The following is an 18544-nucleotide window of genomic DNA, read 5'->3' as shown; positions in this document are numbered from 1 at the left end:
AACCTCACGGACTGTATGTAGCTCACCAGGCTCCTCAGTCCATGGGAATTTCTTTTAAATATTTTTATTTATTTATTTGGCTGCACTAGGTCTTAGTTGTGGGATGTGGGATCTAGTTCCCTGACCAAGGGTCAAACCTGGAGCCCCTGCATTGGGAGCACAGAATCTCAGCCACTGAACCACCAGGGAAGTCCCTGTCCAGGGGATTTTTCAGGCAAGAATACTGAAGTGGGTTGCCATTTCCTTCTCCAGGGGAATCTTCCCAATCCAAGGATAGAACCTGGATCTCCAGCACTGCACGCAGATTCTTTACTGTCTAGGCCACTAAAAAGATCTTCAGTTATTAACAGTGTAAGCACAAAAAGGCAAAGACAAAATATGGAAGATTGGCATTTTACACGTTAGCTTCCATTTGCTGAAAAGGGGGAGAAAATGATGGCATGTCCATATGTGCTTGTATATGCATGAACACTGGGAACTCAAGAATCCGATAAAGGAAAGCAGAATATGGGATACACAAAAAGGTACCAGAATGAGACTTCTCAATGAATTATCTTTAAAACACACAAAATGTATTTTAAAACTTTTAATTTATAGTCTAATTTAAAGAACATAATCCTAAAGCCAGCGTAAAGCCATAATTCAAATGCCTTTTCAATTTCTAGGTTGCTCAGAAAACAAAAAAAATTAACCTTTCTTTCCTCTCTCTGAAGCAAAACAGTATCACTAGCAACTATTAATAAATACTTATGCCAGAAGAATAAGTATCTAATTTCTCGAATGAAAAGGGAATCTTTTTAAACCGATAAATTAATCCATCACCTAAATGAAACAGTAAAGAAAAAAGTAATTATTAACACAATACTGGGAGTCCCCTGGTGGTCTAGGGGTTAGGGTTCGGGACGTTTCACTGCCCTGGCTCCACTTCAACCCCTGGTCAGGGAACTGAGATTCCACAAGTCACACAGTGTGGAAAGGAAGAAAGAAAGAGATATTCAGGTGAAACCATGAAATCAGCAGTTATTTTAATTCTTTTATATTTCAAAGATGTCACTGATAGAATTAAAAGCAAAATTAGATATTGCACAAGAAAAAAAAAAATCAGTGAACTTGGAAGATAAAGCAAGAGAAATTACCCAAAAGTAAGCAGAGAGAAAAAAAAGAATTCTCAGTGAACTGTGGTTCAATATTAAGCTATCTAACATACTTTTGTTTGGAGTCTAGAAAACAAAGGAAATGAAAAAGAAAAACATCTGAGATGATAATGATGAGTGTTTTTCCCAATTTGCTGCAAACTACAGCCCACACATCTTGAGAAACCTGACAAATCTGAAACAGGACTAAATTCAAAGAAAATTATTCAAAGGCACATGATAATAGACTAGCAGGAAAATGGTAATAACTCTTTAAAATCTTAAAGTAACCAGACGAAAAAAAGACACCCTGTATTCAGAGGAACAAATATTTAAAAATCACAGAATTCTCAAAATCTATGCAAGCCAAAATACAACAGAACATTTATAAAATGCTAAAAGAAGTAATGTCAACATATCTACTGAATTCAATACCTACCAAACTACCTTTCAAAAAGAGTAAAAAAAAAGCTACAGAAATCAGGGACTTCCCTGGTGGTCCAGCGGCTAAGATTCTGGGCTCCCAATGCAGGGGGCCCAGGTTCAATCCCTGGTCAGAGAATTAAGATTCCACATGCCAAAACTAAGACCCTCCACAGCCAAATAAATATTACAAAAAAAAAAAGCTGCAGTAATCAAAACAGTATGGTTGTGCAAATTCCCTGGTGGTCCACTGGTTAGAAACTCACACTTTCACTGCCAAGGGTGCAGGTTCGATCCCTGGTTGGAAAACTAAGATCCTGCAAGTCATGAGACAGTCAAAAAAAAAAAAAAACAAATAAACACACACAAATAAATAAAATAGAAGATTATGGTGGTGACATAGGACACACAGAAAGACCAATGGAACAGAACTAAGAATTCAGAAATAAACCCAAAAATCTATGAATTTGAATTTGAATTTTCAATGGGTAAAGAATAATCTCTTCAACAAATGGTGTTGAGACAGCTAGACTATCTACAAGCAAAAGAATGAAGTTGATCTTAACATACTCCATTCACAAAACTTACATCAAAATGGATCAATAACCTAAATGTTAAAACTAAAACTCTCAGAATACAGATGCAAATCTTCATAACCTTGGATTTGCCAATGGTTTTCTAGATACAATATCAAAGCATGAGTAACAAAAAGAAAGACAACACTAAATTTTGCAAAATTAAAAACTGTACATGAAAGAATATTATCAAGAAAGTAAAAAGACAATCTGTAGAATAGATGGGAGAAAATGCTAGCAAATCATATATCTGATAAAGGATTTCTTTCCAGAATATTACAGATATTACAAACTCTTATAGATCAACAACAACAACAAAAAAGCAAACAACCGAATTCAAAAATAGGCAAAGGACCTGAAAAGATACTTCTCCAAAAATGATTACAGATGGTCAATAAGCACATGAAAAGGTGTTTAACATAATTAGTCATTAGAAAATACAAATCAAAACCATAATGATACAAACTCAGTCTTTAGGATGGCTATTACCAAAAAAAAAAAAGGAAAATAACAAGTGTTGTCAAGGTTGTGAAAAAAAATGGAACCCCCCACACACTGCTGGTAGAAATGTAAAATGGTGCAACTGCTGTGGAAATCAGCTTGGTGTTTTCTCAAAAAGTTAAACACAGCATTACTATAAAGTGAAGTTGCTCAGTCATGTCTGACTCTTTGCGACCCTAAGGACTGTAGCCTACTAGGCTCTTCTGTCCATGGGATTTTCCATGACTACTGGAGTGGGTTGCCATTTCCTTCTCCAGGGGATCTTCCCGACCCAAGGATCAAACTATATGACCCAGCAATTCTATTTCTAGATAGATATAAAAAATAACTAAAAGCAAGACTCAAGCAGATACTTGTACACCAACATTCACAGCAGTGTCACTCACAAACGTCAACCAGTAGAAATAACCGAAATGTCTGTCAACAGATAAATGAATAAGTAAACTATGGTATATCATACAATGGATAGTACTCAGCTTTAAAAAGGAATTCTGATAACATGCTACAACATAAATGAACTCTGAAAACATGCCAAGTTAAATAAATCAGACATAAGAGGACAAATACTGTATGAATTCACTTAAATGCACCAAGGATAGGCAAAATCATAGACAAAGAAAAAAGAGTGGTTGCCAAGGCTGAAGGAAGGAGTCAACGGGGAGTTAACTGCTTAATGCGTACAAACTTCCAGTTGGAAAAGATGAAAACATTCTAGAAATGGATGCTGGAGATGGTTGTAAATAACATAAATGTACTGATCTCAGAAAAGTATACACTTAGAAATTGGTAAAACAGTAAATTTTGTTACATATATTCTACCACAGTTTTTTTAAGTGTCTTTGTATACCCAGGCCTTGCCAGATAGTTTATGCCAACAATGTGACTTACTGTGAACTCCTATTTTTGTTCTCCTGCTAACCTGGGCCACATTGTATCAGTATGACCTCTGCAGGAGACAGGAGGGCTGGAGACTGAGTAGCTAGTCACAAAAGTGCCCCATGCCTACAGACTGACCCTCAATAAAAACCTGGGTACGAAGGCCCGGCTGAGCTTCCCTGGTTGGCAATATTTCACGCTTGCTGTCACGTATCACTGAGAGGATAACTGGACACTCACACTTGGTTTCTCCTGGACTCCACTGTATGTACTTTTCCTCATTTTAATCTGTATTCTTTCTCTATAATAAACCCCATCAGTAAGTATAACAGCTTTGATCCTTCTAACAAATCAAACCTGAAGGTGGTCTTGGTGACCCGTGACACACATGGAAAAGCATATACCATGTAAATATTAACCACAAGGAAGTTGGATTGGCTTCATTAATACAAAACAAGGAACACTTCAAAGTAAATATTACCAGACAGAAAGAAAAACATATACTGTGATGCTCAATTCACCAAGAAAGTATAACTCCTAACAGGTATATCAGAAAACAGAGATTCAAAAAACCTGAAACAACAAATCAACAAAACTGAAAGAAAAAAATACACAAATCCAGAATTACAGTTGGAATTTTAATACTCCTCTCAGGAATGCACAGACAAAAAGGGAAAATCAATAGGAATGTTAGAAGATTTAAATTCAACAACCCAACTTAACCTAATTAATATTTAGAGTGCATTCTATCCCACAACTACAGAAAACATACATTATTTTCAAACACAGAACACTCACCAAGACAGACCATGTAATGAGCCATAAAACAAGTCCATTGTTAGATGTCTGAGCCCAAGGGAGAAAAACAGATGCATCATTTCCTAAACTTATCTGACCATAAACCGGTTCTGCAAAGGCATCTCCAAGGACTATTGTTTCTCAGAACACTTTGGGAAAACCTATTCCATTCATTTTCAATGTCTCCCCCTAAGTCTCCTCCTAACTGTGACTAATGAGAGAGTCAATAAATAACATCCTTTCCTTGACTACCAAGCTAGGATTAGTTAATACTTTGTTAACTACTTTTGTTAGTTAACAACTTTGTTGTTCAGTAGCTCATTTGTGTCCAACTCTGCAACCCCATGGACTGCCGCTAGCCAGGTTTCCCTGTCCCTCACTATTTCCCGGAGTTTGCTCAAACTCATGTCCATGGAGTCAGTGATGCCACCCAACCATCTCATCCTCTGTCATCCCCTTCTCCTCCTGCCTTCAATCTTTCCCAGCATCAGGGTCTTTTCCAATGAGTTGGCTCTTTGCATCAGGTGGCCAGAGTATTGGGAGTTTCAGCTTCAGCATCTGTCCTTCTAATGAATATTCAGGGTTGATTTCCTTTAGGACCGACTGATTTGATCTCCTTGCAGTTCAAGGGACTCTCAAGAAACTTCTCCAGCACCACAGTTTGAAGGCATCAATTCTTCGGCACTCAGCCTTTTTTAACTGTCCAGCTTTCACATCCATACATGAAGTACAACATGAAGTACATGCAAAAGTCCTAAGGCAGGTATAAGCTTGACATATTTGGGGAAGACGAAGGAGGCCTGAATGGCTGGAACAGCATAAGGTAAACAACAAGCAATATGAGATAAAATGAGAAAGTTGAGCAGAGATCAAAGCATGTAAAACCGTCTAAGCCTCGGCAAGGATTTTTAAGTATGATTTTAAATATTAATATGATAGGATTTTTAGAAAAGAATATTATCTTATTTACATTTTTAAAAGATCTCTCAGGCTGTTAAGAATAGAATGGGAACTAGGCAACCAGTTAGGAAGCTCTGGGAGCAGGGTAAGAGATGGCTAAGACCAGAGTCGCTTAAACCAGATTAAACATGCTTGTCTAAGAAAAAGACTATATAAATTGTGTTGAGTTGCCTTAAAGCATTTTCCCTACTTGGCTCCCAGGACATCTTCTCCTCACCAGAAGCTTCATCTATCTTCCTTACATGATAACCCTCACCTCCTCAACCTCTTCAAGTGGGAAGTGTTCTAAGACTCACTCAAAAACCTCTTTTTTTCTGACCACATTGATTCCTACAGTGATCTCATCCAGACATTTGGCTTCAAATATTATCTACGTGCATGGAGATGAGTGCAATTGTGCGGTAGTTTGAGCATTCTTTGGCATTGCCTTTCTTTGGGATTGGAACGAAAACTGACGTTTTCCAGTCCTGTGGCCACTGCTGAGTTTTCCAAATTTGCTGGCATATCGAGTGCAGCACTTTCACAGCATCACCTTTGAGGATTTGAAATAGCTCAACGGAATTCCATCACCTCCACTAGCTTTGTTTGTAGTGATGCTTTCTAAGGCCCACTTGACTTCACATTCCAGGATGTCTGGCTCTAGGTGAGTGATCACACCATCGTGATTATCTGGGTCGTGAAGATCTTTTTTGTACAGTTCTTCTGTGTATTCTTGCCACCTCTTCTTAATATCTTCTGCTTCTGTTAGGTCCATACCATTTCTGTCCTTTATCGAGCCTATCTTTGCATGAAATGTTCCTTTGGTATCTCTAATTTTCTTGAAGAGGTCTCTAGTCTTTCCCAATCTGTTGTTTTCCTCTATTTGTTTGCACTGATCGCTGAGGAAGGCTTTCTTATCTCTCCTTGCTATTCTTTGGAACTCTGCATTCAGATGAGAATATCTTTCCTTTTCTCCTTTGCTTTTTGCTTCTCTTCTCTTCCCAGCTATCTGTAAGGCCTCCTCAGACAGCCATTTTGCTTTTTTGCATTTCTTTTCCATGGGGATTTTCTTGATCCCTGTCTCCTGTACAATGTCACGAACCTCTGTCCATAGTTCATCAGGCACTCTGTTTATCAGGTCTAGTCCCTTAAATCTATTTGTCACTTCCACTGTATACTCATAAGGGATTTGACTGTATACTCATAAGGGATTTGATCTAGGTCATACCTGAATGGTCTAGTGGTTTTCCCTACTTTCTTCAATTTAAGTCTGAATTTGGCAATAAGCAGTTCATGATCTGAGCCACAGTCTGCTCCTGGTCTTCTTTTTGCTGACTGTATAGAGCTTCTCCATCTTTGGCTGCAAAGAATATAATCAGTCTGATTTCGGTGTTGACCATCTGGTGATGTCCACGTGTAGAGTCTTCTCTTGTGTTGTTGGAATAGGGTGTTTGCTATTACCAGTGCGTTCTCGTGGCAAAACTCTATTAGCCTTTGCCCTGCTTCATTCTGTACTCCAAGGCCAAACTTGCCTGTTACGCCAGGTGTTTCTTGACTTCCTCCTTTTGCATTCCAGTCCCCTATAATGAAAAGGAAAGGCAATGCCAAAGAATGCTCAAACTACTGCACAATTGCACTCATCTCACATGCTTCCAAAGTAATGCTCAAAATTCTCCAAGCCAGGCTTCAGCAATACGTGAACGGTGAACTTCCAGATGTTCAAGCTGGTTTTAGAAAAGGCAGAGGAACCAGAGATCAAATTGCCAATATCCGCTGGATCACCGAAAAAGCAAGAGAGTTCCAGAAAAACATCTATTTCTGCTTTATTGACTATGCCAAAGCCTTTGACTGTGTGGATCACAATAAACTGTGGAAAATTCTGAAAGAGATGGGAATACCAGACCATCTGACCTGTCTCTTGAGAAACCTGTATGCAGGTCAGGAAGCAACAGTTAGAACTGGACATGGAACAACAGACTGGCTCCAAATAGGAAAAGGAGTACGTCATGGCTGTATATTGTCACCCTGCTTATTTAACTTATATGCAGAGTACATCATGAGAAATGCTGGGCTGGAAGAAACACAAGCTGGAATCAAGATTGCTGGGAGAAATATCAATAACCTCAGATATGCAGATGACACCACCCTTATGGCAGAAAGTGAAGAAGAACTAAAGAGCCTCTTGATGAAGGTGAAGGAGGAGAGTGAAAAAGTTGGCTTAAAGCTCAACGTTCAGAAAACTAAGATCATGACATCTGGTCCCATCACTCCATGGGAAATAGATGGGGAAACAGTGGAGACAGTGTCAGACTTTACTTTTTTGGGCTCCAGAATCACTGCTGATGGTGACTGTAGCCATGAAATTAAAAGACGCTTACTCCTTGGAAGGAAGGTTATGGCCAACCTAGATAGCATGTTTAAAAGCAGAGACATTACTTTGCCAACAAAAGTCCGTCTAGTCAAGGCTATGGTTTTTCCAGTGGTCATGTATGGATGTGAGAGTTGGACGGTGAAGAAAGCTGAGCGCCGCAGAATTGATGCTTTTGAACTGTGGTGTTGGAGAAGACTCTTGAGAGTCCCTTGGACTGCAAGGAGATCCAATCAATCCATCCTAAAAGAGATCAATCCTGGGTGTTCATTGGAAGGTTTGATGTTGAAGCTGAAGCTCCAATACTTTGGCCACCTCATGCGAAGGGTTGACTCATTGGAAAAGACCCTAATGCTGTGTAGGATTGGGGGCGGGAGGAGAAGGGGACAACAGAGGATGAGATGGTTGGATGGCATCACCGACTCGATGAACATGGGTTTGGGTAGACTCCGGGAGTTGGTGATGGACAGAGAGGCCTGGCGTGCTGCAATTCATGCGGTCGCAGAGAGTTGGACACGACTGAGCGACTGAACTGAACTGAACTGAACTGATGCTCACATGCTCAGTCGTTTTCAACTCTTTGCAACCCCATGGACTGTAGCCGGCCAGGCTCCTCTGTCCATGGAACTTTTCAGGCAAGAATACTAGAGTGGGTTGCCATTTTCTCCTCCACGGTATCTTCTCAACCCAGGGACTGAACCCATGTTCCCGCCATCTCCTGCATTAGTAGGCAAATTCTTTACTGCTGAGCCACCCAACATGATGATGATAATTCCCAATCTTATATCTCCACCCTAGGTGTCTCCCCTAAACTCCAGACTCACATATTCACTTAACTATAAAGTAAACATCTCAAATTTAACAGACCAAAATTAAGCTTCTAACCTTCCCCCTCCAAACCTCTTTCTCTTCCTTATCTCAGATAACAACAATTCCATTATTGCAATCTCAGGGGTAAACCTCAGAGCTATCCATGACTCTCCTCTGCCTCTCATATCTCTCTTTGAGGATGTCAGCAAATCCTTTTGACTCTACCATCAAAATATATCCAATAACCAACCACTTCTTATTCACCTTCATAGCTATTACTCAATCCATCACCATCTGTAAGATGGAGTGCTACTTTCCTCTTAACTGTTGGTGCAGCCCTTGCCACTGCTTTCACCATGCCCCAACTCTAGTCTACTCTTAATACAGCAGTCAAGCGGTTCGAGTAAGTCTAAATTAGATCCTGTCACCAACTGCTCAAAACCTTCCAATGGCTATCTCACTCAAGTCCTCACACTGGGCTTCCAGACCTAAGGTCATCTGACCACAACACCTTTGTGCCTCTGCTCCAGCTACTTTATTTTCCTCTTAACCTCTTATCAAACCATCCCATGTCACTTCATTCTAGTTGCAATGACCTTCTTGCATTCCTCAAATACTTCAGCCCTGCTCTAGCCACAGTAGCTTTGAACTTGCTGTACCCCAACCTGAAATTATATAGAATGCAAGGCTTATTCTTTCACCTACTTCATCTTCACTCAAATGCAGGTCCAGTGAAGTCAACCCTTTCCTTGCCATTTAAAATTTCTCCCATTCCTTAACATTCTTCATGCATAAGCTCTGCTTTATTTGCTTTGTAATTCTCCAAAGCACTTTCCTCTAACATACTTTATGTTTTACTTACCTTATTTATAGCCTGTCTCCAACTAGAATATACTCTACAGAGATTCTGTCTGTTTCATCTTCTGCTATGCACCTAATCCCTAGAGTAGTACCTTTCAGACAGAATTGAGTTTGTCCAATACTGACAAATATGTTAAATAAAGTCTCTACAGAAGTGTCAAGTTTTGTTAGGCCCAAATTCAAATCCTAGATCTGATTAATCCTAGATTAATTAAATTCTACCAATTCTTTTGTCAGTTTTTATACCCTATCAATAATATTCAATATTCACAAGTGTTTTTAATCATGCTTTTATTATTTTATAATATACTTACCTGACAATTATAGAGGTGCTTACTGATTCCAAATAGCTCAACTTCTTACTTACTCTGGCCTTACTATAATTACAAAGAACACTAGGCTTCAGCCAGAAGTCCTAGGTTCAAATCCTAGCTCTACCATTTAACAGTAGATGACTCAGGCAATTTAGTCTCCTTCAAGTCTTAGTTTCTCATGAATAAAACAGCAAAGTGGGGGTGGATTAAAGACCTGCCCACCCCACCTGTCCTACACCTAATCATAAGATTATTGTGAAAATAAAAAATGTATGAGACAATGCTTTACAAACCATAAATGATATATAAGTGCCAGTTATATGCAAATATTGTAGTATGGGAAAAACCTGACTGAACAGAAAAGCTCAGCGTTTGGGAAAGCATACTTCCTCACCCCTAGTTTTGGAGTCAGACTGGCTCTTCCACTTACTAACTATACCTTAAACAACTTAAACAAGTTTCTCAAACTCTCTGAGTCATGGTTTCCACATCCATAAATGCAGATAATACCAAACTTGTAGCAGCCTTTTGAAGATGAGAGGTTACATACACATATATGTAACTGCAACTACAAAGTACATTTAACAAATGACATCTTTATTTGGTGTCTTGATTGTCTTTAAAATGGACAAAAACCCAAAAGTAGATAATATAAACTACAATACAGAGGTAGGGAAGATTTTTGACTTGGAAACTGCACGTGAAAGGACAAGAGAGAAAGTGAGAGAGGTAATTAAGCAATAATCTCAACAGTTTACCTAAGAAATTTGTTCTTTCTTTCTTGCCTTTCTCCAAGATAAAATAACAGGATGAAGCGCAAAGAAAGACCATCGTACAGTATACTAATGCATATATATGGAATTTGAAAGATGGTAACGATAACCCTATATGCGAGACAGAATAAGAGACACAGATGCATGGAACAATTTTATGGACTCTGAGGGAGAAGGTGAGGGTGGGACGTTCTGGGAGAATAGCATTGAAACATGTATATTATCATATGTGAAACAGAACACCATTCCATGTTCGATGCATGAGACAAGGGCTCAGGGCCGGGGCAATGGGATGACCCAGAGGGACGGGATGGGGAGGGAGGTGGGTGGGGGGTCCAGGAAGGGGAACACATGTAAACCCATGGCTGATTCATGTCAATGTATGGCAAAAACTATTACAATATTGTAAAGTAATTAGCCCCCAACTAAAATAAATAAATTTATAAAATAAAAAAAAAAATGCAAATAAAAAAAAAAAAAAAGAAAGAAAGACCATCGTACAGAAAAACCATATTAATAATCTAAAAAAGTTCATTTCAAAACTAAATACTATACAGTATTTTCTCTTCAAAGGAGAATGTGTTTGTTTCTCACACACCAAGATATATTTTGACACTTTAGAACTCAAGGTACAAGCAATAAAAAAAGGTTATGGTTTTCCAACGATAGAACCCTGATATAATTCTATTAAATATATTCATGAAATAAGACAGAAAGAATTCAAACAACTTAAAAAAGCAAACTGCTATTAAGATATATCAAACAAACATTTTAAGAATGTTTTATGAAATCATTAGACTCTGATATATTTCCTTACTTCTATGACACTAGTGATTATAAGCTATAACAACCAATTTCAAGGGGGGGGGAATACTCCCACATTATATATACACTTAAGATATAAAATATACCAATTTCAGAAAACATTAAAATGTAATATATTTTACATAGAGATGTTGAAAATGTTCTATTTCCTGAGCTAGGGGATAGTTATAGAGTATGTTATATTTCTGGATATTCATCAAAGTGTACCACCCATTTTGCACACTCATTTATACTTTTTCTATATGTACAGTTCAAAATTAATCTATGTAACCTACCAAAACCATACAGATACAGCTATCAAGCAGATGAATTACTGATCTTACTACGAAAAGTGAAAAAGAAAGCTTTTAAAAGAAAACATAGGAAAGTCAATTTCATGACACTAAGGTAGGTAAAGATTTCATAAATGGAAACAAAAGAACACTAGCCAATTGTTAACCAGACTTCTTTAAAATGAAGAACTTTTAAGTCACCAAGATCCTGAAAAAGCTACATAGTAGAAGATATCTGCAATACTCTTATCTAAAAAGACTATATCCAAAATACATAAAGAACTACATCAATATGTAAAAAGCAAATAGTAGAAAAAGGGCAAAAGACTTAACAGCCACTTCACAAAAGCAGAAGTTCAAATGGATAATAAAAAAAAGATGCTCAATTTCAACAGTCATCAGGAAAATAAAAACTACAATCAATGTCACTACACATCCTTCCAGAAATAACTAAAAATAAAAAGACTGACAATACCAAGTGTTGGCAAAGATGTGGAACAACTGGAACTCTCTCACACACTGCTGGAGGGAGTATAAGTTTATGAAACCACTTGGCAGAACTTCAGCAAAATCTACTAAAACTGAATATATCATAGCCATAACTATGACCTAATAATTCCACTTAAGGTACATACCCAACAAAAATGCATGTATGTGTTCATCAGGAAATAAGAGTACAAAAATTTTCAAAGTGGCGCAACTGTAAATAATGTAAATGTCCATCAACAGTAGAATGGAAAAACTGTGGTTTACTCATAGCATAATAATAAACCACAGTAAAACATGAATTAATCTCATAAACATAATGTTGAGCAAAAGAAGCTCAACAAGATATACTACATGATTCCTTTTATATAGAGTTCAAAAACAGACAAAACTTCCCTATGGTGTCAGAATGCAAGGAATACAGTGCAGGTTGAGAATTCCAGTACTGACATTTGCTGAGCTGGCTGCTACTTACAGTGATATGCCTATATTGTGAAACTTCAACTAGCTATACACTTTTCTCTATGTAGGTCATATTTCTTTAAAAATCTTATATTAAATACAGTGCCCCCAACTAGTGAATCAAGATTTCTAATCCTTTTCTACCAAGATTCTTCACCCACAGCATGCTCAGAGACTTAACTAGCAATGGTCCTATATCATGCCCAATGCTCTTAGGGATTCAGACATCAATATCTTTGTCCGAATCTCCTATATGCCAAGTACTTTAACACTCACTTATTCAGATACTTATTGAATATCTACTAAGTTGTACAAAACCAGCGCTGAGAACTTAGGGGAAAAAAAAAATTAGTAGGAAATGATCTCTGGCTTCTAGTTCATAATCTTACAAAAGACCACACACACAGATAACAAGGTAAATGTATCGAGATACACACAGGATATTATGGGAACACAAAGGAACATCAAAAACAGACAGTGGGAGGAAAGGCATCAGGGTAGGCTTCTAGGAGGTGTTAACATCTGAGTCCTTAAAACATTAGAAGTTATCCTGGCAAAGTGCATTCCAACAGAGGAGACAGCTTGAAAAAATACACAGTAATAAGAAACAGCATAGTGTATTTAAAGAAACAATGAACAGCTCTTAGACATTGCTTAAGAGTAGTAAAAGGGAGAACTAGGATGGTATTGGGGGAAGTGGCAGGAGATAGAAAGATGCCAAGTCATGAAAGGACTTAGACCTTATCCAAGAGGCAAGATGGGCCAGTGAGGTTTATGCAAAGAAATTATGTGGTCAGAGAGATTATCCAGGGAGCAATGCAGAGCATAGACTTAAGGGGAATCAAGCTGGCAGAAAGAACGGCAGTTAGGAGAGAGTTATAACTGTCCAGACAGAAGATAAGGGCCTGAAACAATGAAATGAAAGATACAACACACCCAGAAACAAATATAGAGTACAGTCATTATGCTGCTGATCTAGAGGTCACATTGAGAACCACTAACGTACACTATGTATCAACGATTTTTTTCTGTAGGCCAATAAATAGTAAAAACTTTAGGCTTTACAAGCCACATACAGTCTCTACTGCACTTCTTGGTTTTTCTAAACTCTTTAAAAATTAAAAACCATACTTCACTACTGGACTTTACAAAAAAAAAAAGGTCACAGGCTGGATTTGGACTGTAGGCACTGTGAGTTTGCTGATCCCTGCTGTACACCCGTAAAGAAGTGAGGATTAACCGTCCTACGAGATTAATTTTCCTAAAATGTTTTTTGTGTATCAGTCCCCCACTCAGAAACTTCTGCACAGGTCCTGACTGCCCACTGCATAAGTCAAACCCCTATGAATGCGTAGGCATCTACACCCTAGCTTCAACTAGGTCCTTGAACCACACCGCTGTGAGAACCTTCCATTCTTATTAAATTGACTTACTTATACTCACCTGCCTCAGTATCTTTGTGGTGTTCCCCAATGTACTTTCCCCTTTCCAAAGCTACCCAAACACCCTTCCTTTGAAGCATAATTCAAATCCTTTGAAGTGATTCCACCCTCCTCCTAGCTCCTAGAAGCACTGCTTCAATTTATCTGATATTTACTTGATGTCCTGAGTTACTACTTACTTCAAATTATCTTCCTGGAGGGCAGGGAATACTTGATACTTCCCTCAATGGATCTTGCATATAGCAAGGTGTAAATAAAAATGAAGATGTGTGTTATATATATAAAACACATATGTATGCACACACTTTTTTTTCTGAACTAGCTATATAAATGAAGCATATTTTATTTCTCTCTTTTATCAGTAATTGAACACTTTAATTCTACAGACACAATCATTTGAACGCTGTAGGAACTACAGAATGACAATCCAAAAGCACATGTCTCCTATTAAATGTTTTTAGGGCTAGTGTAAGGGAACAACAATAACACAAGTAAAATTTTTCCAATGGTCAATATTACCAATCTAGGTACACTGGGGTCTAGGGATCACTAGATTAAATCAAAATTTACTTACATATACTTTTACTCATTTTTAAAACATGAAATCAGCTTTTAAAACTAAATTACTTTAAATTCGCCCTTAATTATTACTTAAGCCACACACACACAAGCCACACATGGTCTGAATTTTTTTTAACAATAAACTTCTCCATGACAACTCACATAACCAAAATGACATTGATTTCATTCAGAATTTAGAGAAATAAAAATATAGTTTAAAAAATGTTTTAAAGCTGACCATTTTAGTTCACTATTGATAGTTTTAAAAACACAATGTCTTGAGCTAGATTAAAGAATTCTTAATATTGAGAAGATTACTGAAGAAGTCTTTTCAAGACTGAAGTGTGAACTATGCCTTATTATACTATGAAAAGAATGTTCAAGAACTTATAAAAATTGCTCCGGAATCATTTGCCCACATTTCAATGCAAACTACAAAAGAAGTTTAAAACACTTTTGAAAGGTATAGAAGACAAATTAACCAAAAGATGGTCATGAAAGTGAAAACTGAGACTCTGTAATGCTTCAGAACACCCTGAAGAAAAAACGTTTAGTAACTTACAACCCTGAAAAGACTATTATTCATTGATAAATTTAATAGTAATAGTGCACAGATTGGAGGACAAACCCAGGAACCAGGGACTCCCATTCCTGTTCTGCCACTGGTCTGTACAGAATCTTGGGCACATCTGCATAAACTGAACAAGAAAAGCTTAGCTAACATTCTAGGTTGTGAGACCTGATGAAATATTTATGAAGTACTTTGGGACCATGAGGGAAGCCACTGTAACCATGAAAAGTCATCTGCTTAATGCAAAACTATAGCTACCTGTTAGGCCTGCAAATCCTTTGTGTCTTCTTAACACAGGAAATCTTCAGTGAGTCAGTAAAGTGCATGTATTTAATGAGAGAGCTTAGCAGCCTCAGAGAAATGAATTATCTTGCAAATCTTTGTCTTCTCACAAACCATGTCACTGTCCAACCCAACTATTTGCAAAGGAAAACATGATCTGACTCACATTAAAGAGTTGGGTCTAGTTATTGATAAGCCAATACCAAATGACTGAAAATTCAGGAATCATAGTGGAACTTTGTCACTTAACAGAAATGTGACTCCAGAAAGTAATCCCCCCAAACAGTCGTTCCAACCAGAGCTTTATTAAAGGGAAAGTCCCTACACTCTCTTACATAAAGAGCTCTAAAATGTTTTTGGACAGTGTCGACAGAAGATTAAATTCACTCAAAACCTGACCCACTGCGTTCGTTATTTCCAGCACCTGGTAGGAGTTGAGGATTGAGAGGCTGCTCAGGAAAAGTGCTGATGCCATCTCCAGCTGCCCCTTTCGGGAATGACAGTAACAATGAAAACACTGACAAAAGAGCTGGGAGGCCACCCCAAGCCCCTGCTTAACAGTACTCCTACCCTACCCCCAACGGGCTGAGCTGCAAATCCCAGGAAAGGGCCTCCCCTCCCAGATCTCCCAAGCCCAGACCTTGCCTCCAGTCTGGCAAGTGAAAAAGTACTATCCTTCACTCACGTCTTCCTCTCAAGACGGCAAAGCACCTGAAGAGGTGAGGGGGGATGCGGCCTCCCATTCTCAACTGTCGGGGGGGCGGAGAGGGCGAAGGCTGCCTGGCAGGAGGCGGGCGAGCACAGCCCGGGTGCACCCGGGAGGCTGAGAACTCCCCGGGTCGCGCGGGAGCCGTTCGGGGAGGAGAGGAGACGGGAGGGGAGAGGAGGAAGGCGCGTCCCTCCCGCGGCCGGAGGGTCGCTCGGAGGAAGCGGGGCTCGGGCGCCGGGTGAACGGTCCTCCTCAGGGTGGCTGCAGCCGGCCACCCGCTTCCCGGGAGCCGGAGGAGGCGACGAGGAGGCTCGGTCGGGTAGCACATTCTTTGCCCAAGCCGGGTCCCGAGGGAGGGCGCAGGCTGCCGAGGAGGCAACTCTCCCTCTCGCCCAACTCCGGGCAGAGCATGAGGGTGGCCGGCCCCGGGCTGCCCGGCAGGATGCCGCCCGGGTGGGGGGAGGCGGCGAGGCCGGCCTCCGGCCCGCTCCCTCCCCACGCGGTCCGCGGCCAGCGGCCGTCAGCGCCCTCGTCCCTCCCGCCGCCGCGCGGGGCCGGGCCGCCGACCTCGGCCGGCCGGGCGCGGGGCCAGGCGGCGGCAGCGGCGGGCGGGCCGGCCGGCCTGGGGCCCTACCTGAGGCTGTGTACCAGCTCCCGGCGTGACTGGCTTCCCGGCAGACCACTCGGTTGGACATCTTGGTGCCTGTGCCGCCTATGGTGCACGAGGATGAATGAGGAGGCGGCGGCGGCGGCGGCGGCAGGAGCGGCTCCGCGAGGGGACGAGACACCGCGGGCCCAGCCCAGGAGGAGGCGGCAGCGGGGAGGGGATCGGCCCGGCCCAGGAGGAGGAGGAAGAGGAGGAGGCGGCGGCCCGGGAGGAGGAGGAGGAGATGGCAGCCGGGGCGGTGGCGGCGGCGGCAACAATCACCACGAACTCGGGCGGCCGCCGGAAGACGGGGCCCGCGGCGGCCTCACACCGAAGCTCGGAAAGCCGTGGCCCCGGCCCCCGGAGTCGCCGCTGCTCCCCAGCCGGGGCTGGTTCCGCCGAGCCGCCCCCACGGCCCCCTCCCTTCCCGGTCGGCCTCCCCGAGCCACCGCCGGTGACCCCACCCCCGTGACTCCACGCCCGCCCCCTCCCCCCACCCCCAGCGGGACTCCCCGCACCCACCCCCACCCCCTGCCGGGCCCTCCTGCCCGCCCGGCTGCCGGCCCGCCGGCCCCGCCCCACCCCGCTCCTCCTCCGGCCGCGCGGCGAGGTTAACGGCGGACACCGGACAGGCCAGACGGCATCTGGGGTCGGGCGGCCCCGCGAGGAAGCAGCGGCGGCTGCGGCTCTGCGCACACAAAAGCCCAGGGCCGGGGCCTGAACCGGGGAAGGCAGCCTCGAGAAGAGCCAACGCTTCCTTACTCGCCACTCTAACGGGTCCTGCCCACTGAGCATGCCCAGCAGCCGCTGCCAGGCCCGCCGAGGAATCTCACCGTGCACGCTCCACTCTCCGGGGTTTAGCGGCAGCAGAGGCGGGGAGGGGGAGGGCGCGGGGAGCAGGACGCAGCCGCAGGGCAAGCCCCCTCCCCCAACCAACTTCCTTAAACCTAGAGCACCGAGGGCTCTACGGTGCAGCTTTCCGCGTGCAGACTCCCCTGTTTTCCCCACCACACGCAGGAACCCTTAGTGGGTGCTCACCCCCAAGGTTTCACTCCTAGGCACGCAAGTCTGTGGTCACGTTGGGAAGTTCATTTGTGGAAGCAGGTGTGCCTGTGGTGCGGCAAATGCTAAGTGTTTGCTTCATAGGGCCATCCTTACCACCTAATCGTGGCTTCTGTCAAGTTGTCTTGTTTCGATTTATGTTTATGTAAGTGCATATCTTAACTCTGTACCTGGGCTACAGTGTGACATAGCTAGCCTCAGTTATTCTCATCTATAAAATGGGCATAATACTCGAGGTGTGTCCCTAGGGTTATGAGTTAATAAATGTAAAGAGCCTAATAGATTAGGCATACAACAAACATTATTTCCAACCCTCAATTATCTTTTAAATCCCACCGCAAGTGTCAGAAACAAAGAATTACATTAAAATTATATAATAATCACAGTAAAGTAGAATATCTTGGACCTCCAAGAAAATGTTATGGAGTAGACCATTCCAAAACTAGGAAGAGAGTAAGAGCAAATGGCATGCCTTCAATGAAAGACTTGGAATTAAAACTATAACATTGTTATATCTGAAATTCACACTAAACAGATCCGTGGTAGAGGCCAAAGCAAACGACTGTGCTTAATTTTCAAGTTTTCCTAGTGTCATAGTAATAGAATTGTTTTGTTTCAGGTACTACACTTTCTATTCTCACCTTTTCAACTTTAAGTTCCGTGGATCTTGCTTGAAATCCCAGTCCTGACCAATTACTGGAACATTTCTGACTTTCACACCTTTTTATACATTCTTTTTAAGCTGCAAAAAAAAGGAAAAAAACCTCCTCTCTATATAGTTCTGTATTCAGTTTTTAACCCTCTCACTTCACCACTAACCTGCCCAAATATTGGAGGGTGGAGGTACACGTACCA

At 41.4% G+C, this 18544-nt stretch overlaps 1 protein-coding gene across 12 annotated transcripts in view; it reads right to left on the bottom strand.

Moving 5' to 3' along the window:
* The window catches only part of MEMO1 (mediator of cell motility 1), a 125071-nt gene extending 107570 nt beyond the window's left edge, over window positions 1-17501 (bottom strand). For 4 of the 12 annotated variants that reach the window (XM_081590322.1, XM_081590325.1, XM_081590330.1 and 1 more), the window contains exons 1-2: window positions 17390-17458; window positions 16616-16693 (exon numbers count right to left, since the gene is read on the bottom strand). In XM_081590322.1, the coding sequence (XP_081446448.1) occupies window positions 16616-16676 (61 nt within the window). In that variant the 5' untranslated portion in view covers window positions 16677-16693; window positions 17390-17458. The other 8 variants (XM_081590323.1, XM_081590326.1, XM_081590320.1 and 5 more) reach the window with 5 other exon arrangements.
* Between the last annotated feature and the right edge of the window lie 1043 nt (window positions 17502-18544).

Source organism: Giraffa tippelskirchi, chromosome 4, assembly GCF_054371585.1.
Source record: "Giraffa tippelskirchi isolate mGirTip1 chromosome 4, T2T-mGirTip1v1.2.pri, whole genome shotgun sequence".
NCBI lineage: Eukaryota > Metazoa > Chordata > Mammalia > Artiodactyla > Giraffidae > Giraffa > Giraffa tippelskirchi.
The sequence above is the reverse complement of the archived record's forward strand: the minus strand, read 5'-3'. Positions and strand labels throughout refer to the sequence as shown.